The sequence below is a fragment of the Budorcas taxicolor genome, chromosome 13 (assembly GCF_023091745.1).
Source record: "Budorcas taxicolor isolate Tak-1 chromosome 13, Takin1.1, whole genome shotgun sequence".
NCBI classification, from domain to species: Eukaryota; Metazoa; Chordata; class Mammalia; order Artiodactyla; family Bovidae; genus Budorcas; species Budorcas taxicolor.
In genome coordinates this window covers 17,639,405-17,666,725 of record NC_068922.1, presented here as the reverse complement: position 1 = coordinate 17,666,725, position 27,321 = coordinate 17,639,405, and the positions used below count along the sequence as shown (strand labels likewise).

Sequence of the window (27,321 nt, the reverse complement as noted above, 5' to 3'; positions counted from 1 at the left end):
ACTGTTCTCTTTATTTTGGTAAATGATTGAACATTACCATAGTAGACAAAAAAAGCTTGAGGAGTATGATTAAATTATATTATTTGATATAACCCAAATTTCTAGGTACATGGTGTTAGGTTGCTAGTTTTAGAAAAAACTTATTCATTAAAAGATTGTCATAAGGTTTTTTTTAGTTATTGAGAATAACTCAGGTGGTTTATTATTTATTAAATTTATTAATTAAAACAAAAATGATCACAAAGATGTTCCAGCGAATAGGCCAAGTTTATTTGGTTAAAAAAAATATTTCTATACATTACCATTATTATAGAGTCCAGTATTGTCAAGAAAATGTAGGTGGTCATTAAGAATTTATCAAATAGATTGTTCTATCCTGGGTTTGATGACAGACGTATTCCTTAATTGATTTGCCCCAAATTAAGATGAGCAGCTAACCCTGAGATCTCTGGCCCAGGGAGGAGTTGGGGAGGAATAGCCTGCTCTCTCAGCTGCAGAATGCTTCTGGAAAGGATGGCGGAGAACTTGCTGGAGGAGGTGGACCTGGGAAGCAATTTAAACTAGATAAATACAGATTCTCTTACTAGGCCCCTTATGAATTTTCTAAATTTTCGAAACAACTAGGTAAATTTTAAATGTATATGAAGCTGCTTAAACATTTTCTGTCTCATTACAACTTCAACTATGGCTGCTACTTAACATTTCTGGTGCTCCACAGGAAGTTCCTTAGGCACTAGTTTTTTGCTAAAACAGAAGAGTGAATATGTACAGTGTCATGAAGAGTATGCATATATCCTCATCATTTCTTAATTCCTTCACAGCATTAAGAGAATTATAATTTGCTAAAATATTTATAAAAATAAGAGGATGTCAGTGATTTACACTATTTCCAGATCAAGGGTATGGATTCCAACTGACGCTGCTTCCTCATTTGCAATTTTGCCCTGTGATGTAAACTGAGGAATCAAAGAACTCACCTCTTTCAACAATAAATTCTGGGATCGAAATGTGTATTTTCATTTAGTTATAAAATAATTAAGTCATGGGGATATACAGTATGGTGACTATAGTTAATAATACTGTACTGTATTTGAAAGTTGCTAAGAGAATCTCAAAAAAAGGCTCTCAAAAGTCCTCATCACAAGAAAAAAAAAATGTAGCTATGTATGTGGACGGATGCCAATGAGACTTACTGTGGTAAGCATTTCACAAAATACACAAGTATCAGATCATTAGGCTCTATACCTGAAATAAACAAAATGTTACATGCCAACTATACCTCAATTTAACAAGTATGGATAACCTGTATTAAACCTATCTAATCTCACCTGCTAGTTTAAAAGCTTCCTGAATATATTTTTATAGTTTTCCACAGCACCTTGCAGAGAGTGGATTCTCAAGAAATGTTTGATGCAGAAAGGTAAACACAAGAGGTATGTGTCAAGGGTAATAGGTCTAAAGGCTTGACAAAATCTTTTTCCTGCAATGAGAATTTAACCCTTGGTTAACTTTCTGGGTCTGTTCCCTAATAACCTGCTAAGTGGTTTGTCCACCGTATCACCATACAACATGGCTCACGACTGACAAATAACACTTGGCCTGGAAGAACTGTGAACACACCGGAGAGAATGCCGGGCTTCCTTTAGTGTGAGGACTTGTGGGATGAGGCAGGTCTCTTGCGGGGCTACTGGAAACTATGCCCGTGGAGCTGTTACAGGAGCCACTGGTTTGTGTGCAACACGCAGCTTTCCAGCCAGGGCCACCCCTGCGTCTTCCCAGTGTGGATCGTGTCCTCCTGCACCTGTGCCTTACGCTGTCCCTGCCTGCCTGTGTGGACCCTGCAAGAACTGCCAAGGAGGAACCGGATGGTGCCTGCTGGTAAGCTGTGTTTCTGTCCTATGTCTTTCTGAATCAAGTGGGGCCAAGAGCAGCCCGTAATAGTCTTAGGAAGATGAATGTTCACTTGAACCTAGGAAGATATCTCCCCTCCCACGGTGGACACTGCATCCTTACTTAAATATAATTTTGAGGAGAGAGAAAAGAGAGAGTGAACAAAAGAGAGGGAAGGAAGGCAAAGCAAGCCAACAAAACACCTTATTAAACACTGTTTAGTTCCTCAGCTTAGACTGATTTATCTAAAGATAACACCGACAACTCCTTTCTCTTTGTTTTTCCCTAATACTCTAAGAAGGTTACACTTTAAAATATTTTATTTTCTAAGATGAAAACCTGGATTTTGTTAGGCTAACTGAACTACTGAAATGAAAAGTTAATGCAAGCTCCACACTAGAAATGGCAAGAACAGTTTCTCTGTCATGCCCGCTCTGGTGAGTTGTGGTGACTACACAGTACGCTGTGATGAAGAAGATTCTGAGGCTGTGACCCGTGTGGGACAGAAGAGGGCCGTGATCATCGATAATGCCTGCAGGACTGAAGAGGGGCAGCACGAGTGCCAGGACCATTCCTCCTCTAAAAAATACATTGTGTGTAATGCATTTTTAAACAGGAAATATTTCAGACATAGAAGGTACACAGAGTAATAAAAACCAACACCTGTGTGCCCTCTACTCAGCTTCAGAAATAAAATGCTTCCCGCATGGCTGAAGCCCTGAGTATCCTTCCCTAACCCAAACTTCCTCCTTGTTGCTAAGCAATCACCGGCCAAAGGTGATGTTATCATCTCTCTTCATTTTTGTTACTTTTATTATATATGGATGTATCCTAAAAACATGATTTTACATGTGTTACATGAAATTGGGGTGGTGACACTCTGTATGTATTCCTTTGCTTATTTTGCTAATATATGTGAGAGTCATCCAAGCTGAAGAGTGTAGATGGTGCCTTCATCTTCACGGATGTCAAGACTCATTTCGGTGGACCCAGGTTGCTAGAGCCGTGGAAGCCTGGTGAAAACAAAACCTAACCCCCTTTGGAGAGATGCTCATATCAGGCTTCACCAGATTTCTGAGACTAAAATCCAAAACCCCCCAGTGTGAACAGTGAATAGCAGAACCAGATCCTCGGGAGTTCAAATAATGTAGGTATGTGATATCAAATGAATACTTAAATTTTTAAACACATTAAAGAATAAATTTTGAAATACAAGAAAATGCTCCACTGATTTTAAAAAAAGAAAGAGACCAGGCAGTGAGAATTCTGAGAAGCTAGTGCTAGCAATGATGTGGTTTAGTAAGTCTGCAAAGAAAAAAAAATAACTGTTTAAAAGATGATACATTTAAAAATAAGTCCAGGAAAGTCAACGACCTTACCTCTGAAAAATCGTTCCTTTCTGCTTTTTGCACTGCGGATTCTGCCATCCAGTTCTTCAGCACGTATCTAGGATTAACAGCTTAAACAAAGAGGGAGAGGTGCATCGTGGAACAGTGATTACTAAGTCACACAGGCCATATGAAATCACCACTGAAATGAGATGACCTTTAAGAACTTTGCTGGAAGGCCCAAATGAGAGCAATGATCAGCTTCAGTCAGTTCTGATTGTTTACAAACAATGTACAGCATTCTGACCTTGTGGCACAGAAAAAACTTTGTTTAGCATTATGAGCAATATTATGGTTTATCTTTTCAGTGTTTCATCCATTTGGTTTTTCACCATGTTCAGTTCACTAAGCATTTTATACAGTGCAGAGTAAGTAGCAATTCATCCTGTAGCCCACGTGAAGAGAGGCAAAAATTTGTTGCTTTTAACATCTTCAAACAGAATTAAGGTCTGACTCTAAGACTGTGTAATGCTGATGTTGCCAAAGGCAAACAGGACAGGTTACATGCAAGCAAAACTCTCTGTAAGTTTATAGTTTTTACAGTAACCATGCATTTTTCATACTAAAAAGTATTATAATACTGGGACATTGCAGAAACTATGTCTTTATTTGAGATGAACCTTTTCCAAAATAATTTATCAAGTGGGTGGAGAGGAGGTAAGTTTATCCCCAGTGGCATAATAGGAATTCAGAGAGGACTCCCGATATCACCATTTTGTGATTTTCACCAGCATTCTTCTGAGTTACTTGAATGGACAGAACATACAAATTCCATTTCAACTTGGTTTTAAAGATCTGCCAAGACATGACAGATAATCTAAAATACAACTTCTAAAACAGAACTTCCCTGTGACCCAAGTAATCCTATTAAACATTCAAAAGCATTATTTATATTATGGAAAATTAGAAGCAACATGCTGCTGCTGATGCTGCTAAGTCACTTCAGTCGTGTCCGACCCTCAGCCACCCCATGGACTGCAGCCTTCCAGGATCCTCCATCCATAGGATTTTCCAGGCAAGAGTACTGGACTGGGCTGCCATTGCCTTCTCCGAGAAGCAACATAAATACCTATCAGTAGGGGACTAAGTGAAACAACAAACTGCCAACATCCACTGAATCATCAAAAAAGCAAGAGAGTTCCAGAAAAACATCTATTCCTGCTTTATTGACTATGCCAAAGCCTTTTGACTGGGTGGATCACAATAAACTGGAAAATTCTGAAAGAGATGGGAATACCAGACCACCTGACCTGCCTCTTAAGAAACCTGTATGCAGGTCAGGAAGCAACAGTTAGAACTGGACATGGAACAACAGACTGGTTCCAAATAGGAAAAGAAGTTCATCAAGGCTATATATTGTCACCCTGCTTATTTAACTTATATGCACAGTACATCATGAGAAATGCTGGGCTGGATGAAGCACAAGCTGGAATCAAGACTGCCGGGAAAAATATCAATAACCTCAGATATGCAGATGACACCACCCTTATGGCAGAAAGTGAAGAAGTTAAAGAGGAGAATGAAAAATTTGGCTTAAAAAGCTCAACATTCAGAAAACTAAAATCATGGCATCCAGTCCCATCACTTCATGGCAAATAGATGGGGAAACAGTGGCTGACTTTATTTTTCTGGGCTCCAAAATCACTGCAGATGGTGACTGCAGCCATGAAATTAAAAGATGCTTACTCCTTGGAAAGAAAGTTATGACCAACCTAGATAGCATATTAAAAAGCAGAGATATTACTTTGTCAACAAAGGTCCGTCTAGTTCAGGCTATGGTTTTTCCAGTGGTCATGTATGGATGTGAGAGTTGGACTATAAAGAAAGCTGAGCACCAAAGAATAGATGCTTTTGAACTGTGGTGTTGGAGAAAACTCTTGAGAGTCCCTTGGACTGTAAGGAGATCCAACCAGTCCATCCTAAAGGAGATCAGTCCTGGGTGTTCATTGGTAGGACTGATGTTGAAGCTGAAACTCCAATACTTTGGCCACCTGATGTGAAGAGCTGACTCATTTGAAAAGACCCTGATTATGGGAAAGATTGAGGGCAGGAGGAGAAGGGGACAATAGAGGATGAGATGGTTGGATGGCATCACTGACTCAACGGACATGGGTTTCGGTGGACTCCGGGAGTTGGTGATGGACAGGGAGGCCTGGCGTGCTGCGGTTCATGGGGTTGCAAAGAGTCGGACATGACTGAGCGACTGAACTGAACTGAAGTGAAACAATACACACCCTTTCAAAGATATGTTATGCAGTCACTAAAACTGTTACATTATAAAGGATGAAGTAAGAAAAATGTTTATTTTTAGTTAAAAAAGCTCTAAAATTATACCATAATATGATTACTACAGTATTTTCTCATAATCAATACATACAGAAAAAGACAGACCAGAAGGAAATGCATCAAAGAGTGAATAGCAGTTGTGTTTGAGTGATGGGAGTCTTTTTATTCTTTCTACAAATTTGCATTTTCCAAATTTTAAAGAATTCATAAAAAAAAATAATTCATAGAGAACTCTTTTAAAATAAGAACACATACATACAATGAATATATACAGTCCTTAGATGAAAAAGAAATTGGCATGCAAGGAAAATTGTGGAAGCAGTCAGCTTAGGCAGAGGGAGTAGAGTCACCCAATTTAAAGTCTACACTATAGAAACCTGGCAATGGGATGCTGTCAAAAAACACTAGGACTTGCAGCTGCAAACAGAAGTAGCTTGGATCAAATTCTACACATGCAAACTATTTGAAATCAGAAAATTGTAGATCTGCTTATAGAATTCTTTGAAGAGCTGCCTAATTCCATACATTTTTAAAATCTGGTCTGGAACTTGACCATTGCTCATTGTGGAAATGAAGAGTACACTGTTCAGCACTCATTATTTCTTTTACTCAAAGCTGCAGCCTTGAATTCACTTAAATATCTTTCATTTTACCATCTCATCCATCCTGTCATGACCAAACAAATCCAAATCCTAAAGTCAGTTCAGTTGCTCAGTCGTGTTCAACTCTGTGAACCGCAGCACGCCAGGCCTCCTTGTCAGACATGATATTTTCTTCTTTCAATTTCTTTTTTTTCTCTTAATTGCTGAGAGTATCCATATTGAGCTGCCCTATAAATTTTGTATGACTGCATCAATGTACATAAGTGGCTGGCAACTGAACCCATGCTGAGCCCCAAATAGGTTATTCACTTCCTTGTAAAAACTCCACTTGCTTTTATTTCTACAGTGATGTCCTGAGTCAAGAAGCAATCTCATCCATTAACTTAACGTGGGATATTAGCAGCCCCTTATTTCATCCACATGGATCAGCCGCCCTGATGATACCAATTTATTACTAGCTCTCAAGAGACCTCAGTAAGGCAAGAGAACTCCAGGACTTGAGTCCTTCTGTCTTAACTTATTTGATCTGTTAGACCCCACGGTGCAGAAAGAACTACCTTCCATTTTTTCCGTCTATTTCTTTTACCAAGCATGATGTTGCATGGTAAACTGAAAGCTCCATTATTTAGTGGATGTGTATTAAGGCCCAGGCACTGTAACAAGATAACTTACAAATATTATTACTCACGATTACAACATTCCTACAAAATATGCCCCCTTTACAAATAGCTGAGAGCCTTGAAACTTTATATTATGCAGCAAAAAAAGTGGCAAGATGAGATTCATCTGTCAGATTCTAAAACTCATGTTCTCTCTGCCATAAACCACATCATCTTCCTTGTCTCTCCACCATCTTTGAAGACCATATTATTTAAACATCAATCAGCAAATGTATTGAAAGCAGGGTTATCATACTCAAACTAAAAGTCACCTGCTGAAACCAGAAAGGCTACTATTTGACACTTCAACTCCATGAAAATATACTCATCTAAAGTTACTATCAGTTCAGTTCAGTTCAGTCGCTCAGTCATGTCCGACTCTGCGACCTCATGAATCGCAGCACGCCAGGCCTCCCTGTCCATCACCAACTCCCGGAGTTCACTCAGATTCACGTCCATCGAGTCAGTGATGCCATCCAGCCATCTCATCCTCTGTCGTCCCCTTCTCCTCCTGCCCCCAATCCCTCCCGGCATCAGACTCTTTTCCAACAAATTTAGTTCCCTCAAGTAATTACTTCCAGGTTTCAAAACCTATCACTTTTATATAAAAATCTTTAAAGATGAAAAAAATCAAAAGGATTACTTACCTGTCATTCTTTTTCTTCTTTCAGAATCTGAGTCACTGATGTTACTAAAAAATGAACAAAACAAAGGACAGAATTAATCACTGTCTCCCCAAATCATATCTTTTTTCCAAAAGGGTGAATATTATTTCACAAGACAAATATTGAAAAAGTTTTAATTACACTGAATCAGTACCTGGAAGGAAGACAGAAAATACTGCTTGATTAAACAATACATGAAATAATGCCTTAGTTAGTTATTTGTGCTGTGCTGTGCTTAGTCACTCAGCTGTGTCCTACCCTTTGCAACCCCGTGGTCTTGTAGCCCGCCAGGCTCCTCTGTGCGTGGGATTCTCCAGGCAAGAATACTGGAGTGGGTTGCCATGCCTTTCTCCAGGGGATCTTCCCAACCCAGGGACTGAACCCAGGTCTCCCACATTGCCCACAAATTTTCTGCTCTGTGAGCCACCAGGGAAGCCCATTTAGTTATTTGAGATAAACCCAAAAGTTTTATTTTTACCAATTGAAAAAAATAATTTTGTCTTAAAAAAAGAATTTAAACTCCCTGGCACCTATTTTTATCTTAAATACAGTTTTCTGAAAATAACTTGTTCTTTGTTACTCACGGTCAGCTTTATGAAAACCCTCAGCTGTCATTAAACTGTGAAAGGCTCTTTGCCCCTGTGCATGCTGTGATCTCCCTCTTCAGCTGTTTCGTGTCCCACCTACAACTTCACACTCTTTCCTGTTTGTTGCTTCCGATTCACTGTGACGGGTATGAAGGCAGTAACTTTCGACAGTTGTATAGGATGTGAGGACAGTTAACAGACACTGGATGAAAGCCTGGGGCGCTCTCTCTCTCTCCAGAGTTTCAGGCTTTGAGGGGGTGGGTCCTTGGGCGGTGTTAACAGAGTTGAGGTGAACAGAAGGGTGCTCTCTGTGTGGGTGAGATGTTAGCGTACATGCCTCATGCAGAGCAGCCTTCTGGGGAGTCAGAAGGACATGTTGGAAAATGGAAAGGAAGTGAGGAGTCTGATGGGCTGATGATGCTAAAGTAACACATTACATGCTCTTTCAAGAAGATCAGGTTACTCTACCTCTTTAGTCTCGAAAGGTACTGGGACACCCAGGCAGGAGAGAGTTTGTGCTTTGAGATCATTTTCAGTGCCCAGAATTCCTAGAAGAAAATACAGTAATAGACTGCTTATTTTAACTCTATTTCCTTAAATTGTATGTTCCAATATTAATAATTTATAACATCCAGATTTCTTTAAAGGTTCTCTATTTCAAGCAGAAACAGTAAAAAGGAACAGTGTTTTCCTTTTCTTTATATAACATTCAACTCAAATTCTAATTCATGGAAATCCATGTCATGGAATGATTTAAGAGAAATAAAAAAATATAGAGTTCTTATAAATAGACATTACATGTGAATACTTATCAAAACCCTTCCTTTAAATAGGGAACTTGCTTAATTTATAATTTATTTTCAAAATTTAATTTGTAACTATTTTATTTAGTTATCTATTAATTCATTATGTCAGCTATGTGCTAGGAACTATGTTAGTTGGGAAGGATATAAAAATTAATAAGATATAGCCTCTGCTTTTAAAAAGGAAAATGTATAAACAAATAATTCAGTGCCATTTTAGAAGTGTTATAGAAATATACATAATGGTTAAAGGAACAGAAATAAGCAATTAGCTCTAGCTAAGTGTTACGGGGTTGAAAAAGTTTCAAATTCAGAAGACACAGAAATGAACTATGAAAATAAATAAAGGCGTTATGATCTCCTCTCCTAGATTTTCCCAATATTCAGTAATTTAAATATTAACACTTGTCAAGAACTTGTTCAGATCACGTTAACATTACTTTGTCTCAGTTTTCTACACATTAAATGATAATTAGTTCTGATAGGCAAATCATTTCTAATTTTAAAATTATACCCAAGATGCTTAATAGTTAACATTTTGCTGAATAAGTAGACATTCTTTTATTCAAATCACTCCTAAAAACATAATTTATGGCTATTCCACACCTATGAGAACTATATATATATATATATATATATAATTTATGTGTGTATATATATATGGATATATTTCTTTAGTTAACAGAAAAGATCATAAAATATAGTGAAGAAACTGAAATTTTTAAAAATATGGCTATGTTTTTATCTGAAAATAATAAAAACAATGAATATAAAAGATTCATACCCTATATATATAGATCTATATTTATAAAAATCTATAATAAGTAGGAGTCTTCTGGTTAGTTCAGTTCAGTTCAGTTGCTCAGTTGTGTCCGACTCTTTGCGACCCCATGGATAGCAAGATGCCAGGCTTCCCTGTCCATCACCAAACTCCCAGAGTTTACTCAAACTCATGTCCATCATTCGGGTGATGCCATCCAACCATCTCATCCTCTGTCGTCCCCTCCTCCTCCTGCCTTTAATCTTTCCCAGCATCAGGGTCTTTTCCAATGAGTTGGTTCTTCGCATCCAAGTATTGGCGTTTCAGCTTCAACATCAGTCCTTCCAATGAACACCCAGGACTGATCTCCTTTAGGATGGACTGGTTGGATCTCCTAGCAGTCCAAGGGACTCTCAAAAGTCTTCTCCAACACCACAGTTCAAAAGCATCAATTCTTCAGCGCTCAGCTTTCTTCACAGTCCAACTCTCACATCCATACATGACCACTGGAAAAACCATAGCCTTGACTAGATGGAACTTTGTTGGCAAAGTAGTCTCTGCTTTTGAATATGCTATCTAGGTTGGTCATAACTTTTCTTCCAAGGAGTAAGTGTCTTTTAATTTCATGGCTACAGTCACCATCTACAGTGATTTTGGAGCCCAAAAAGATAAAGTCTGTCACTGTTTCCATTGTTCCCCCATCTATTTGCCATGAAGTGATGGGACCAGATGCCACGATCTTCGTTTTCTGAATGTTGAGCTTTAAGCCAACTTTTTCACTCTCCTCTTTCACTTTCATCAAGAGGCTCTTTAGTTCCTCTTCACTTTCTGCCATAAGGGTGGTGTCATCTGCATATCTGAGGTTACTGATATTTCCCCTGGCAATCTTGATTCCAGCTTGTGCTTCATCCAGCCTGGCGTTTCTCATGCTGTACTCTGCATATAAGTTAAATAAGCAGGGTGACAATATACAGCCTTGACATACTCCTTTTCCATTTGGAACCAGTCTGTTGTTCCGTGTCCAGTTCTAACTGTTGCTTCTTGACCTGCATACAGATTTCCCAGGAGGCAGGTCAGGTGGTCTGGTATTCCCATCTCTTTCAGAATTTTTTAGTTTGTTGTGATCCACACAGTCAAAGGCTTTGGCATAGTCAACAAAGCAGAAGTAAATGTTTTTTTGGAACTCTCTTGCTTTTTCAATGATCCAGCAGATATTGGCAATCTGATCTCTGGTTCCTCTGTCTTTTCTAAATCTAGCTTGAACATCTGGAAGTTCTTGGTTCACATACTGTTGAAGCCTTGCTTGAGAATTTTGAGCATTACTTCTGATTAATATCCATATTATTCCATAAACACAATGGATTAGTATTGAAATAAAAACATGACACATATTCTTAAAACTAAATTAAGAACAGCCACTTTGATTAACAGTTCAGTAGTTTCTTTAAAAATTAAACATACATTTACTAAACAACCCAGCACTTCTACTCCTCATATATACCCAAGAGAAATGAAAACATGTTCACACAAAAACTTGTATATGAATGTTCACAGCAGTATTTATTCACAATAGCCAGAAAATGGAAATGATCCAAATGTCCATCAACTAGTAACTGGATAAACAGAACGTGGTCTATCCTTATAAGGGAGTTATAAAGTAATAAACAGGAAATAATATTTTAAGATCCACTTAAGAGATCTTAAAAGTAATAAAGAGGAAAGAACCACTGATACAGGTTACGACATGGGTGAACTTCAAAAATATGCTAAATGAAGAAGCCAGATACTAAAGTCTACATATCATATGATTCCATTTACAGAGAATGTCTAGAAAGGGAAATCTTAAGAGACAGAAAGAAGATTAGTAGTTGCTTGAGGACAGAAGCAGAAGAAAGGGATTCACTGCAAATGGGCACAAAGGATCTTTTAGAGTGATGGAATTGGTCTAAATTTGAACTGTGGCATAGCTGCAAAAATCTGCACATTATTTAAAAATCATTGAATTGTACACTTAAAATGAGTGGAATTTTAGGGTATGTAAATTATGCCTTAACAAACCTGTTAAAGAAAAGTGAGTGAAGAAAAAAGCCAAAAAGTGTGAATAAATACCTGAGGAATGACTAGTTCCTGTAATTGGCTTTGAGTGATCTCACTGAGCTGCCGAAATGTCATGGTAAAGTCAGCTTCTGTCTTTTCCATGAGCTAATGAAAATAATTACATTTAGCAATCTCAGTCATTCCAAGAATATACAGTGTATTCAGTCAAATGTTAATCAGGAAAAAAAGATAAAACGATAATAAACTCACATGTAAGAGAAATGCAATTAAATCATCATCACCCTCGCTTTTTCCAAGTAATCCCAATTTGGCTTTGAACAGTTCTCTAAATCTAAAAGGAAAAATGCCAATTCGTTATTAAAATTCTCACTATTTTAAGAATTGCCCTCAAACCAAGCAGGATGCTTTAATATGTGTTCAAACAAACAAACCTTGTATAATAAAGAACGGGATACTCCTTAAGAATCTGAGTGGCACTGTAGGGAGAAAAAAAGAGAGCATAGGTAAACCTTAATTTAATATTCACATTCTTGAATTACATTTTATGTGAACAAAGTGAACCTTCTCATATATTAAATAGTGTTCGATTAAGTTTACTGATTCTATTTTAGTGATTTAATTATATATCATATCTTAGAGAAAATTGTCCATATAAATTTACTGTCTCAAAGATTTGAAGACAGTACAGGTCAAATCATGTCACTCCTGAAATATCACTATATACAGTTAGCTTAGAGGATAAATGTTAATATGTCTCCATAGTATCAAAAGAATTTGGTGTATTTTAAAACTTATCTTAGACCCAAACAATGCATTAGATACCTCACCCAGTACGATGACATTTTATTTGCCTGAATGGGATGGAGGGGAAAATGTGCAAATAGACGTCTAGTGAGGGAAAATATCTGAAAAACTTGTTCTCTTTTAACAGTAGAGAAAGTGGCAGAGAAGGAAGGTAACTGTGGGGGGTGGGAAATGTAGTAATTTCCAAATCAGAGGGGGTGGGTGGGGGAGGAGTGAGTGAGTTGCTCAAATCATTAAAAGGTAAGGAAAGTAGGGGAAAGCCAAAGATAATGCACAACGTAAAACAGAAGGAATAAAATATATCAATTATTATAAGCAACGTGAATAGCCTATATATGTCTGTTACATAAGAAGCCCGACTACTCAGAAATTCAGAAAAACAGTAATAAATAACCTTTGGATCAAAGAAGAAATAAACTATGATTTCACAACACTGAAAAAACAATAAATAGGAGAACACTTTATCCTTATACTATGGAAAAAGGCCAACACTGTACCCTCCCCCAAAATATATATATATATAAACATATATATATAGTTTGGAAGCCTTCATTATTAAATATTAAAGATTGTTTTTAAAATGTTTCTTGGTTTTAAAAAGGTGATCACTATACAGATATATTTTCACACTGATTTAATTAGTAGTTTTTAGATTTACTCACAGCTGCTTTTGCCTAGGATTCAATAATGGGTTTATCGCTTGTAACAACTTGTTTAAATTAAACATCCTAATATTGGCCTGATTTCCTATTTTATATCTTCTTTCATCATCAGATGTGTTTGGTACAAAATCTGTTTAGAACAAAAATACAACAATGATGACATTGTTACAATGATGACAATGAGTTTACAATGATGACAACTATAATAGTTCTTTCTTCATTTTTAAGTTTACATTTAAACTTAATGAATTTATATTTATTAGATAAAAACATTTCTGACATTTAAACATTTAACTCAAGAGTAACGTAAATACTTAATACCCATGCTCATGAAAACCTTTTAAAATGTGAATATTTGCCTAGTAGAGGCACACGTTTCTAACCTACAAGAATGTCCAGGTTATCACATGTACTTCACACTCCAACTCAACAGCATGTTCCCCCACCCTGATTCTATAACAGATTAGTAAAGGGGAGGTTAAGTTACAGATTAAGGATCGATCAGATGCCAGAGCTCAGACTCATGTCTGTCTGACAACAAAGGCCCTTCCTCCCTTCATGGCATCTTCTGTTAATAAGTAATTTTTTGGCCTTCTGTTTTGTGTTTTTGCCACTCCTAGGGGCTTGCAGGATCTTAGTTCCCAGACCAGGGATTGAACCTGTGCCCTTGGCAGTGAAAGCTCGGAGTCCTAATCTCTGGACCACCCATGGATGGGAATTCCCATCTCTGAGGACTCAATATTATCTCCCTGTGGCACCTGGAAGATTGAATAGCACATAACACAACTGTTTAATCAATGAACCCAATTCTTTCTACTACCTCAGCACTGTGTTAGCCATAATGATTTATCTAAAATAAACCAGTGATATTTTTTCTTTAGTGAAATAAAGAATATACATATAAATCATACATACCTGGATTATAGGCCTCCATAAAACCAAATGGACCATAGTCAATTGTAATGGATAACAAACTGAAGTTATCAGTATTACAAACGCCTAACAACAACAAAATGCCAAAAGCATGATAATAAAATAATAAAGCATTTTTAACTGTATAAAACTATATAGAATAGGAAAGGTCATGAAGATGCATTTCTTTTAGAAATGAAACAAAATTAGTTTATCAGTTGAAAGTTTAACTGGTGAAGTCAAGTAGCTTAATATATATTAAAACTGTATTTTAAAATTAAATTTAGCCTTTTGTTGTATACTTCCCCTCCCCAAAGATTTCAAATACTACAAGAACAAAAGCGGCAAGAAATAAAAGTTCCTCTCATTTGTCCTGAATTTCTAGCATTTATTTGAAAATATATGTAGTTTAGAATGCAACTGAGACTACTAAAGAAGTAACATTAACTTTCAAAGGTTGTGAGAGTGGGGGAAAGGGAAAAATATCCATATTGGTACATATCCATATACCCCATAACTAACAGTCCTTAGCTGCAGACCACCAGCAGAGTGGGGAGGGAGTGTGACCTCCTAGGGGAGGGGGTCATGGCAGAGTGTGGGGAAGGAGGGAGGCTGGGCGTGTATACACCAGCCTAACGTAGGAGAATTGGACATGGTGGCAGCAGTGTCCAGGGTAGACGGTTTCACCCTTTTTCAGAGCAGGATGACTCAGCTTGTCAAAATGTTCAGTATATATACACTCTCTAATCCAGCCATTCCACTTTTAGGAGTTTATCCTCAGAAACTCACCTTCAAATACAGCTGCACGGTGGTCACTGCAGCACAGTTTGTAAAAGCAAAAACTCTGAAACACCTCTCTGCTCACCGCCCCAACCCATCCCAAGTGAGACATAGTGAGTATGTAATTAAGGCAGAGTTCAAGAGGTTTTGCAACGTGAGGACCCTCTTTGGTATTTAGCCAGAGATCTTAGTATATATATGATTTGCTTTTCAGTATTCTCAGTTCAGGCAGATATTCCTTCCAGTGTAACCTCACACAGTGAATGGCTTACAACACACACAAGCCAGCCCTGTTTTTATAGATGTATGAATACCATCCAAAAAAAGTCTAGAAGAATTGAGATGAAATCGTTATTAATGATCCTGGAAGATCAAGAATATCCTGGAAGACAGAACTCACAGGCACTTCTGTATATTTTAAATTCTTTACCATAAGCAGATAGTGCTTTTACGATTAAGATTTTTTTTTAAAAAGCTTTTAAAAGACCTAATGTAATATATACTCACAAGGTTAAACAGCTTTACAGGTAACAACACCCCCATCAAAGCAAAGATGCTTATTCTATTTTGTGTATCTGTTCCATTCAAAATCATTTTAAACATGAGAGAATTGTTTCTCTTTTGCTAAAAACAAATTCATATATTATAAATGTTATTTCTGCTCACTGGTGGGAATATTTTAAAATACATACAAAAAAGAAGTCTTCTGGCTTTAACATATTAATTCTACTTTCTTATCAGAAGACTGAAACATCAGTAGATAACTTACCATGAGCAAAACCAACAGACATCCACAAGGCAATGAGCTGTGCCGTCTCAAACACCACAATAGAAAAAAAATCCTAAAATAAAATTTAGAAGATTTTCAGATTTCTCGGTAGTGTATATGCTTTTAGGATCTTTCTGTTTCCAGCATGGGAAGATCCCCTCAAAGGTGGGCCAAAAGATGATTAAAGGGATGGAAATTAGTACGTGTTAAGAAAACAATGGAAGAACATAGAATTATTGACCTCGAAATAACATATAAAAGGGGCAGGCACAGTATTATGACCAGATTTTCTCCATGCACAGTAAGAAAAGGAAAAACATTAGAATTCAGCACAAAGGAGTTAAATGCAAACACAATGAGTTATTAAACTTTGAAATAAGTCACCAAGAAAAATAATGGAATTTCTTTCTCTGTGGCTGTTAAAAAGGTTATGCAGATCAAAAAATTTCCATAAGAATAGAAAATTGCATTTGCTTATGATGTATGTATTTTTTTTTACAACCACTACTATAGAAATATCTATATATCAAACGTGAGAAAAGAATATATGTGACCAAGTTACAAAAAACAACATATGTAATTAGGATGTAGTCACATCTGTTCTCTTTTTCTAGATACCTTTCAAACAGAACAACTTCTTTATCCAAGTCTTGTTTACGAGGTAGTTCATTATCTTTTCCTTTCACAACATGTTCAAAGTGCTCTATGTTTCCCTTTTTAACTTTAGTTTTTTAAGCACTAGGTTGTAATCACTGAGGGGGGCCAGCCAATAGAGAAAAAGAGTATTGCCCTTTGTTTTAAAAAAAAACTTACCACGTATCTGTTAGGTTCCTTGACATCTACTAAAGGGAAGTACTCCTGTATGATGAAGTCTAATAACATCCTAGAGATAAGGGGAGATAGCCATCAGTGTTCCTCAGAATACAGTATCGAATATCAATCATCTCAGTCTACTCCTGACATTCATGAATTCATTAGAATGCATGCTTATCGTTTTAAAAAATAAAATAAGATTTTACGCCCAGCCACAGAGAAACATTTCCTCAATGCCAATCACAACTGGAAATATGTTTCTAAGATCATATTAGATGCTATCTTATTATGATGCAACTCAGATTGGTTCAACAAGAGAATCTCCAAGTGCTAGGAAAAAGAATGACAAAACCCAAACCCAGACATTAAAGAGCATAGATTCTATTGGGGAGAAAAACATCTAAAGAAATAATGACCTCACTGTCTAATACATGGATTCATAGTCAGTTAGTTCAGTTGCTTAGTCGTGTCCGACTCCTTGTGACCCCATGAATTGAAATATATAAAAAGGACAAAGATATCAGAGCAAGAAATGATTATTTATGTGTAGAAGGTCATGTAAAAGTTTCACAAATAAGGTTTCAAAGAAGCTGGTCAGTGTTTGAGTTAAAATACTGGAGTTGTGTGTCACGCTCCATTCCCTGCTTTGGCTACTCTGCTTAGTCGACTACTAGTTTCTTGCGTTGGATGAGAGAGAATCCTGAAAAACGTCTGGGGACGGCAGATATGATTTGGGAATTATTAAAACCCATTCAAAACAATAGGAGTGGATTAGAGTTTATTTAGAGTGGATCAGAGACCTGTTTCAGGCCCTTGGGAAACAAAATGGAATATATACATGGTCGCGGTAACCAACATGGGCATTTTCAGGATAAACTGGTCACCAGTATAGGTCAAATGTCAGAGAGAGAAGTGAAATAATTTAACTGAAGTGCAACCACCAGATGGAACGGTTTCAGTGATCTGGTAGATCTGAGTGGAATGACCACCCCCCAGAAAAATGAGAAGTTAGAAACAGCGCCCTTTGAGAGGAGACTCCTCTCTCAATAAGCTCGGATGACCCTTAGTTCAGCGTTGTTGCTGTTCAGTCACTAAGTCTAGTCTGACTCTTGAGACACCATGGACTGAGGCGTGCCAGGCTCCCCTGTCCTGCACTGTCTCTTGCGGTTTGCTCAAATTCACGTTCACCAAGTCAGTGCTGCTATCTAACCATCTCCTCCTCTACTGTCCCCTTCTTTTGCCTTCAATCTTTCCCAGCATCAGGTTCTTTTCCAATGAGTCAGTTCTTTGAATCAGGTGGCCAGAGTATTGGAGCTTCAGCTTCAGTCCTTCCAATGAATATTCAGGACTGATTTCCTTTAGGATTGATATGGTTTGATCTCCTTGCTGTCCAAAGGGCTGTCAAGAGTCTTCTCCAGCACAACTGAGTCCAGTAAACACTTGCTAAAGAGACTTGGGAGAAGAGTCATGACAACGGTGATGACTTCTCTGCTCTTCTCTCTCCCCATACTCTTCGTGGACCAGGAATTTGGACTTAAACTTACTAAGTTGATAACTTCCCTGATAGCTCAGTTGGTAAAGAATTTACCTGCAATGAAGGAGACCCTGGTTTTCGATTCTGGGTTGGGAAAATTCGCTGGAGAGGGGATAGGCTACCCACTCCAGTATTCTTGGGCTTCCTTTGTGGATCAGCTGGTAAAGAATCCGCCTGCAATGCAACAGCCCTGGGTTCAGTACTTGGATTGGGAAGATCCCCTGAAGAAGGGAAAGGCTACCCACTCCAGTATTCTGGCCTGGAGAAGTCCATGGACTCTATAGTCCATGGGGTTGCAAAGAGTTGGACACAACTAAGCGACTTTCACTTTCACTTTCAAGCTGATAACTACAATGAGGATTCATGATCCAAAAGATTCTAGTTCGTCCTAGAGAATTTTCTTATTTATTTCTAGTGGCTTTTTAAAACTGTATGATCTTAACAAATGGAAACAGAATTCTTCTTAAAGGAGGAAATGTTTTTGTTTGAAGAAACATCCTGCTAAGTCAGCTTTGAGGAAGACAGAATTTTGTGAGTGCTGATTCTGCAGGCCCCAAGACATTGGAGTTTGGTGGAAGCTATGCTGTGTGACACAAGGGGAAGAGCTTTTGATCTTTTGAGGGAATTGTTCTTCTGTCTTACCTGAAGAAATCTTCGGTAAGATTTGTTCATAAATGCTTTGTGCAGTTTCAGTCTGCTGTTTGTTTGCTTTCGCCCTGTTGAAGGGAGTGGGTCAACCCAGTATGAAACAGGCATCACACACATGTCAAAACTGGAGTCCAGGAAAGAAGACACATGAACCAGAGCACTCATCCTGGGAACCCCAGATGTTGGAGGAGAGCTCTGGAACCTCGTGAGGCTGCAGAATTCAGGAGATTGAGTTGCTTCTGCCTGGTGTCTGGGTGGCACAGAGGCCCTCAGTTCCCACTGGGCTTCATACTAGATAAAAACACTCCTTGAGAAGAGAGTCTACTGAATCGAAACACATCTTTTCCAGCCTCCTAGAAACCCACATGGTGGCAGACACACAACATATCTAACAGATGTTAAAAATATTTATAAATTGAAATTTGAGGTCTTACAAGAAAACCAAAAATATTTTAACTTCACAGCACATAAACAAGCATTTCTTTCCACTGTCTTCTATCATTAAAAACAAAAAACAAAAAACTGGTTTTCTAACCTTAGTAAGTCCAGTTCACCATAATGAGTCAAAATTTCTAACGATCCAATTCTAAACCAGGATTTTGCAACACGCAGCACTACTGCACCTGGAAAAGAAACATTTATTTTAGCATAAACTATTTTAAACTGTGCAAATACAGCAGAACATGCCCTTCTTAAAAATGAAATTATTTTAATAAAAAATAGTGATTGAATTTATCAGAAAAACAATTAATTTACATCCTACAAAGGGCCAAGGCTTTTATCTCTTTCTTTAACTAATAAGGCATGTAAGGCTGTCAGCTGTTCTCAATAGCTCTGCTTTATAAGTAGTTAAATATGTTTATTATTGGTTTTCAGGTCTCCTCCCTCGCCAGAAATTTAGAGACAGGTTTCCCTCGCTCCTTCTCTTTTTACTGCTCTGCGGCACTTTCTGATTTTTTACTTCTGACCTACTAACAGCTGAGGGGAAAGGTAACCAAACTTACCGCAAGTAAACAGGAAGTAAGAGTAATTGGGGGTGGGGGGGCGTCTTCTGGGAAGGAAGTGTATGAATGTTGGTGCACTGGCTTTGTGACGTCTTAGGATGTTTTGCATTGGTTGCCCATGAATTTCCCATGTTCACTTCCCAGATGTTTTGCTATTTCAAAAGGATGGCTCAGTGATATAAGCATATGAGAAAGGATATTCTACTATAATATCATAATGCTGAACTTACATCATGACAATCCACAGGTCATGTTTTTGATCTTTTGTTTTTTAGTATTTTAAAGTCTTTACTGAATTTGTTACAATATTGCTTTCTATATTTTGGCTTTTTGGCTGCAAGGCATGAGGGATCCTAGCTCCCCGACTAGGGATTGAACCTGCACCCCTTGCACTGGAAAGCGAAATCTTAACCAGTAAATCATCAGGGAAGTCCCCACAGGCCATGCTGAGATGCCCAATATCTGTTATTCCCAAAGAAGTTAGTCTGATTTTATGTTAGTATTCTAAGAACTGTAATTACCTCGTTCTTTTACAAGGTTTCCATTGTAGAATTGATCTCTCCATACCACATCATCACTCACAACCAGACTGAAAGGTAAGAGAACGATCCAAGTTATACTTTTAACTGCTAGCAAGCTGTCAAGAAGTTATAAGCTATACCTATTTATGTATGGATGTGAGAGCTGGGCCATAAAGAAAGCTGAGCACTGAAGAATTGATCCCTTTGAACTGTGATGTTGGAGAAGACTCTTGAGAGTCCCCTGTACTGTAAGGAGATCCAACCAGTCCATCCTAAAGGAAATCAGTCCTGAATATTGGAAGGACTGATGCTGAAGCTGAAGCTCCAATACTTTGGCCACCTGATGCGGAGAGCTGACTCATTGGAAAAGACCCTGATGCTGGGAAAGGTTGAAGGCAGGAGGAGACAGGGGTGACAGAGGATGAGATCGTTGGATGGAATCACCAACTCAATGGACATGAGTTTGAGCAAGCTCTGGGAGTTGGTGATGGACAAGGAAGCCTGGTGTGCTGCAGTCCATGGGGTCACAAAGAGTCAGACACGACTGACCGTCTGAACTGAACTGAAAACTGTAAGAAATAATGAGAAGTCACGCTCTTGGGGGTTTATCTGCTCACTTCATTGATGTGTTTCTGAAGCTAATGTGACGCAGTCCTGAAAGTTAGCTTACAGGAAAGGAATTACCTTGCAGCTCTGCTGGTGGGAATTCCAAGATAATGCAGAGCTTCACTACACAGAAATTCTCTCACAGAGGAACGAAGGATGGCTCTGCCATCGCCATTTCTACGGGTAAAACGATAAAAAAAGATTTTCAGTTATAATTCAGATAACATTAATTTTTACTTAGATGACTAAAATTAAAAAAAAAAAAAATGTACCGGGAGTATGGAGTCTTTCCCGAGCCTTTTAATTGGAGCTCCCATTTTTCACCTTGCCTTAGGGAAAAAAAACAACAACTAAATATTAGAAGATTTGTGTTAATATTTAGCAGAAAAGCTATTTTACAAGAAAACATGCAGTACCTGTTCATGTAAATTCCAATAAGATGGGCTCTTCCATCCCCAAGTTGATCTGCCCATATCCCAAACTAAAAGGGAAAAGAGAAAATTATTCATGTTTATTAAACTTTAAAGTGTTTACTGTAATCTTATATTCAAAGTTACTTTGTCAAATGATACTGGAACAGTGCATTTTTAAGATTATAATAATCAACAACCTGAATAAAGGTGAAAATAAAATTCAATCCATAAGTCAAATTCATTTTAAAATGATAAATTTAAGACATATAATTAATTTCTTTGTCATTTTATAGCTGAGCTCAAGCTTGTTTGGTAGAATACTGACAACTGACCTATTTAATTCCAGAACATAAACTAGGAACAATTGTCAGTAGAAAATTTACCTGTACTATACATATACAATATAAAACCAGGAACATACTGTACCTGGAAAAAACTGATTTTGAATGGACATGATTAACTGTTTCCAGACTTTTGCATTAAGATTTGTTTGCGGTTGTTCAACTCCCAGCTATGCCACTTACTAGCTGTGGAAATTTGTTTGAGTAACTTAATCTCAGTGAGACTGACTTTTCACTTACATAAAATGGGAAAACCCTTTCCAGATTGTTGTAAGAATGAATGTTAATATATGAAAAATGCACTATGTCCAATGCACCAAGTGCTAAAAAGATGGTAATTATTATTATTGCTAATGGTTACTTGCTAAGGTAAAGATCACTCTATTTTCTCAAACTCACAAGAAAGTCACAGCAATTTCAACAGTTGGTTCTGTTTCCTCCTTTTTAAAAAAAAAAAAATCAGTCAGATTCCACACCTTGAATTTGCTTCAACACCTTGCTTTACTTTAGAAGACAACATTAGATATAAAGCAACATCTTTGCTTTATTTCTAATTGCTTTTGTATGTACAACATCCCCAATTAATCCCGATTTAATTTCTACTAGCTTCTGTTAAAAGCAGTTCTAAAACTTTGCTTTACAGCTATTCTGGCAAAAGTGTCTTCTATTTGTCCTTCTGAGGCTTTTATACTGATGCATCATGTGAACTGACTTTGCTGAAATCTCTTGCCAAGAACTCCACAGAATGAGTGTTTTTGCAGTAATTCACAGAGCTATTATATTGTGCTGCCTCAGTTTCCTCAGTTGCATCAGAGAAACTTAGGAAATCACATCAGCTAATCCATATAAACATTTCATGACACATTCCTCTAGAAACATCTTGGTGAAGTTTCAATATACTAATATTAGAGAAATTAATGCAAGGAGAAGGAAATGGCATCCTAGTCCAGTGTTCTTGCTGGGAGAATCCCATGGACGGAGAAGCCTGATGGGCTATAGTTCATGGGGTCACAGAGAGTCAGACACGACTGAAGTAACTTAGCAGGCACACACTTCTGTTATGGGATAGCATTTCCACCAGCTGCTTATATTTGCATAAGGAAGTGATACTGGTGCTATTTTTTAAATTAATTAATTAATTTGGCTGTGCCAGGTCTTAGGCACTCGGGATATTCAATGTGTTGTGGCATGCAGAATCTTTTAGTTGTGGCGTGTGGGATCTAGTTCCCTGAGAAGGCTTGGAACCCGGGCCCCCTGCATTGGGAGTGCTGAGTTTTAGCCACTGGACCACCAGGAGAGTCCTGGTACTATTCTTACCTGGTGGCCGCCATATCTGTGAGCCAATGGAATGGATCCAAATACTATCTTTCCACCACTTACAAGCTGGATGAAATCATCTGTTTCTGAGACAGATAAATCAAGGTCCAAAATATCTTCTAGCACTTCCTGAGGCAGGGGAAAAAAAAAAAAAGAACTTCTTGCAAACTTAAGTAATCCTTTAATAGTTTTTGAGAAAATAAACTTTATGGAAGAAGGAAAATTAAAAGAATAAACTTCTTACAAAATTAGATTAGTATCTTCCCAGAAGAGATGTACCATACTTTCTAGGATTATTTATGCTACTTGGGAAAATTAGTCCTATTAGATAGTTCTACAATTTTTGTGGATTTATTATGCATGGTAAAATAATATTCTTCCTAGCACATATTATTTCAAGGAAGTAGAAAAAAGTAAATGTCCTATTTTTTTTATCTCAAATTCATTTATATCTTGAGAGAACAATTTAGAATTTGTTATTAGAGCCCCTTTCTAAGAATTTAACTCATTTACCTCTTTTTTTTTCCCCACAAAAGTGTTTTTTCCTTGTAAGATAATTTTAAAATGAAACTGAGTACCAGTCCCAGGAATAATTATTCAAAAGTGATTTCTAAGAATGACATTCTCCAAGTTATAAAGTTTAAACACAAATCATTTATCAATAGACTAACAAGTTAACTCCAAAATATGTTACTAATTTTTAGACAAAATTATAGTGAGTTAAGTATTTGTGTTGTGGAAAAAGTAAAGCCTAACCTTTGAAACTGCTACAAGACGTACTCTTGATTGGAAAGGAGTGGGGAAGGCAACTGAAAAAACACAGTTTTTCACTTTACGCACATAATTTTCTTTAACAGGATCAGTTGGCAACACACCTGATTAAAAAAAAAAGACCTTTTTAATGTTCTCATTTGTTGCATATACAGCATTAATAATCCTTAGAAAGGCTACAGTTCTTCAAGAAAATCGACTTGAACTACTATTTTGTTCACACTTTGCTATTTAAAGCTATCCCATTATTTTCAACCATTTTCTGATTCCAATCTCAGTGAGAAACTTCAAAACATTTGATACATGCCTGTTCACAATGCTAGAAATTTAACAATTGCCTCTAAAGAGATATGTTTCATAAGGTCCATATACTGAAGTACATAGTTTAAAAGCTGTAAAGGAAAAAGGAGAGCTTTGAACATGTTTACTTTTAAGTATAATTCTTAAAACCTTAATGTTCTCCTAATCTAAAGCAATTAAAACAAAAATGTAAAAGAGGACTAGGTGTATTACTAAAAGATATAAGAAACACAAAAATCTATGTTTCTGGATAAAGATATTATCAAGTTACCACTGACACTAAATTATTTACCAAACATAATGGAAATCCAATCAAAATCCAGTAGAATTTCTTTTTTGAACAAAGGGTAAATATAGGAAAATAAAGACTTTTTTTAAAATAAGAGAGATAGGAGCTTCCTTATCATTTTAAAACTTATAAAAATATTGCTATCCCCAAAATAGATGCAAAAATCAATGGGACGCCAAAAGCACAGAAAAAGTAATGTAAGAGGTCCTTGTATAATGAAAATGATCATTTTGAATCTGTGGAGAAAGGTGGCAACAGGTTGATTTGCTAAACTGTTTGCAATAATTCCTATTTATTCCACCCAAGCCTAGGTGAACTAAATATCAGTTATAATAGAAACAAGAGAATTCTCATATCTCCTCCATGGGAGTAAAAAACAGGCAAATGTGGGTCAGATTTAGGTCTTCATAGTTTTCCCTAAGTACATGGCGAATAAGGCAACATCATGGGGAATTATCCACCAACAAAACCTCTGATTAGTAGTGAAAGTAAAAAGTGAAAGTGAAGTTGCTCAGTGGTGTCTGACTCTTTGCGACCCCATGGAAACCAGGTTCCTCCGTCCGTGGGATTTTCTAGGGAAGAGTACTGGAGTGGGTTGCCATTTCCTTCTCCAGGGGTAGTAGATGATCCAATAGCTTGTTTTCTTCTCTCTAGGAGAGCCACTGTGTGGAAACAGACTAAATTATATAATAAAGGCATTTTCTTTTACGGTGCTATACAACAAGTATACGACGTTTAACTGATAGCTATGATTTTGTACTGATGGACTCATACTTTGGCAAGGTAGTTCATCAGCTAATACCTGTGGTCACTGACCATGGAACAAAAAAGACTTTCACAGGCAATCAGTCCTCACCCTTGTTACATTTAGCCAACTCATCAGTCAGAGACCAAGACCCCAGCAAAAATTCCAAATATATGCTAACTCTTTATCTTAACGTTTAGGAGAAATTGGTAACAGAAGTAACGGTATCGTTTCAATTCTTCAGAATTCAGTGGGGCCTTGGAATATGAAATGCAGAAAAATGGCTAACCTTTCAGTGCAACCATGTTTGAACTGCTTCTCTCACTAAATGTTCTTATCAGTTATATTGATAATTTTATCAGTTATTGAATAACCTCAAAATGAGGTACTTCTATGCAGTACTATGAAACAAGATATGGTTAATACATATATATGTATAATCCTTCCTTGGCTGTAAAACCTAGTCCTACCTAGTGTTATGAACAGTATCTTCATGATGGAAATGTAGCCAATTCTGCAATATCAGGATAACTTTGAAAATGTTTTTAGCAATCCATTTATTCCATTTTTATCAGTATTGCTAGTTGTTTCTCTTAAGGGTAGTGAAAAAGACTGCACAAAACTAGTCTGTTCTTTGGCAGTTAATTGCTGGGCATAAACCAGTGTGTTAACTTCCTAGACTCATGCTTGACTTAGTGGGGTCAAAAGAACTACTTTGTATTCTTTGGGTGTCCAGTTGGTGGGTTATTGTTCATCAGAAGTTTAGTTATAGTGTTGGCAGCCTTGACTAATTTCAGCTGTTTTCCCTACTGAGCCTTGCCATTACTACATCTTTGGAATAGCCAGGTTGTTGTTTCAATCTGGCAAAGGATGTCTCAATGAAAACCGCTTAACAGAATCATGCAGAATCCTGTTCTACCAACTGTGTGAGCTTGGGCAAGACACTTAATTCCTCTACATCTGTCTCCCTATCTAGAAAAAAAGGGCAAATGACACTATTTGAAGTCACAGGATTGTTACAAGTTCAAGAGTTTACTGCAACTCTATTTTGGCAAATTCTACCTGTTGGATATTTCTTAATATGTAAACCTAAATCAAGATAAGCCACCAGGTGCATAGTAACAACCTTAATCTAAAGCACCTGGCACATCTTTTACATATTTTCGAGACTGGAGTGGGGGAACACCTGGATAAAATGGACATTAAAAATTTTTAATTCTTTTATTCAGTTGAAGAAACACTTATAAATCTAAAAATACTGTGCTCAGCTATATGGGTACTTATGTTTTTTTAAGTGCAAAATGCATGGGTGAGAACAAGAAAAAAATATCAGAGAATCACAGTTGTCTGCTTCCTGGTCTACACAGGAGTTATTTTTTGTTTCTTTTTGAGGACAGAGGAAGTTTCTATTTCTGTATCCCTGATGCTTACGGTCTCTGATCAGCTTTGTGCGTTTATGTGCTTGTGTTGAATAATTAATTATATCACAGCTTCTGTTATAAAGGCTCAGACGGTAAGGAATCTGCCTATGCTTGAGACCTGGGTTCGATCCCTGGATGGGGAAGATCCTCAGGAGAAAAGAATGGCTACCCACTTCAGTATTCTTGCCTGGAGAATTCCATGGACAGAAGAACCTGGAGGTCTGCAGTCCAAAGACGCCCTGTTAGTACCATGACAAGAATAGATGTGGACATAGGATTAAGGAAAGGACTTTCTAACCCTTCTCGGGTATCAGTCTTGTCCGTTCTCCAGTATCCCCTGGGCTGTTTACAAGTAGCTTCAACATTATCAAATAGGAAACAACTCCACACAGCTCAGTACACCCATGCGCGGGACTCACACATCCAGATGTGAGCAAGACCGCCAAACTAGACCACGCTATACCTATGAGGTTTTCAGAGGAGAGAGTCCAGAAGTCGAGAGAGGAGACTAGTCTGGCTCCTCTTTCACAATAGCCCTGCTCGGGGTTTGACCTGTTCCTGGAAAGGTGCAAAAGGCTGGCATTTCCTTGAAAGCTAGGTCGCCATAAGGAGCCGACAACGGCGTGGCAGGTGACGCCCAAGAGAAGCAGCGGCGGTAACTGGAGCCTCCAAATTAGGTAGCAAAACGGGAACTCGATCCTCTGCGTCCTATTTCCGCCTAAAAACGCAGAAGGAAAGTTAAGGACTGTTTGTCGGGCGCCCTGTAGCATTTCTAGGTGACAGCTGGTTTCCGCCAGGGGTAGATTGTGGCGGTGACTGCCGGAGGCACGAGCTGGACGGGGTCGGGAGAGGCCGCTTCCCAGGAGGAAGGTCCCGCTGGCTTCCCCCGGCCTGGCGGCCGGCGGAGGTACGAAGGGTCCAGCCGTCGCGGAGTAACCTTTGTGGCCGCTCCTCCAGCTCTCCAGCTAGAACG

The 27,321-nt window shown here is 37.8% G+C and overlaps 1 protein-coding gene across 1 annotated transcript; it reads right to left on the bottom strand.

Moving 5' to 3' along the window:
* Window positions 1-420: 420 nt before the first annotated feature.
* On the bottom strand, window positions 421-27,321 carry LOC128058729 (protein adenylyltransferase SelO-like). The gene is made up of 19 exons (XM_052651214.1): window positions 26,812-27,321; window positions 23,579-23,697; window positions 22,823-22,951; window positions 21,168-21,232; window positions 21,024-21,080; window positions 20,830-20,928; window positions 20,146-20,213; window positions 19,156-19,243; window positions 16,439-16,508; window positions 15,626-15,698; window positions 14,080-14,163; window positions 13,165-13,294; window positions 12,130-12,174; window positions 11,948-12,029; window positions 11,750-11,842; window positions 8,546-8,625; window positions 7,473-7,516; window positions 3,270-3,349; window positions 421-543 (listed from the first exon to the last, which is right to left on the bottom strand). The coding sequence occupies exons 1-19, from the start codon at window positions 27,116-27,118 to the stop codon at window positions 421-423; spliced, it is 1,836 nt and encodes a 611-aa protein (XP_052507174.1). The 5' UTR covers window positions 27,119-27,321.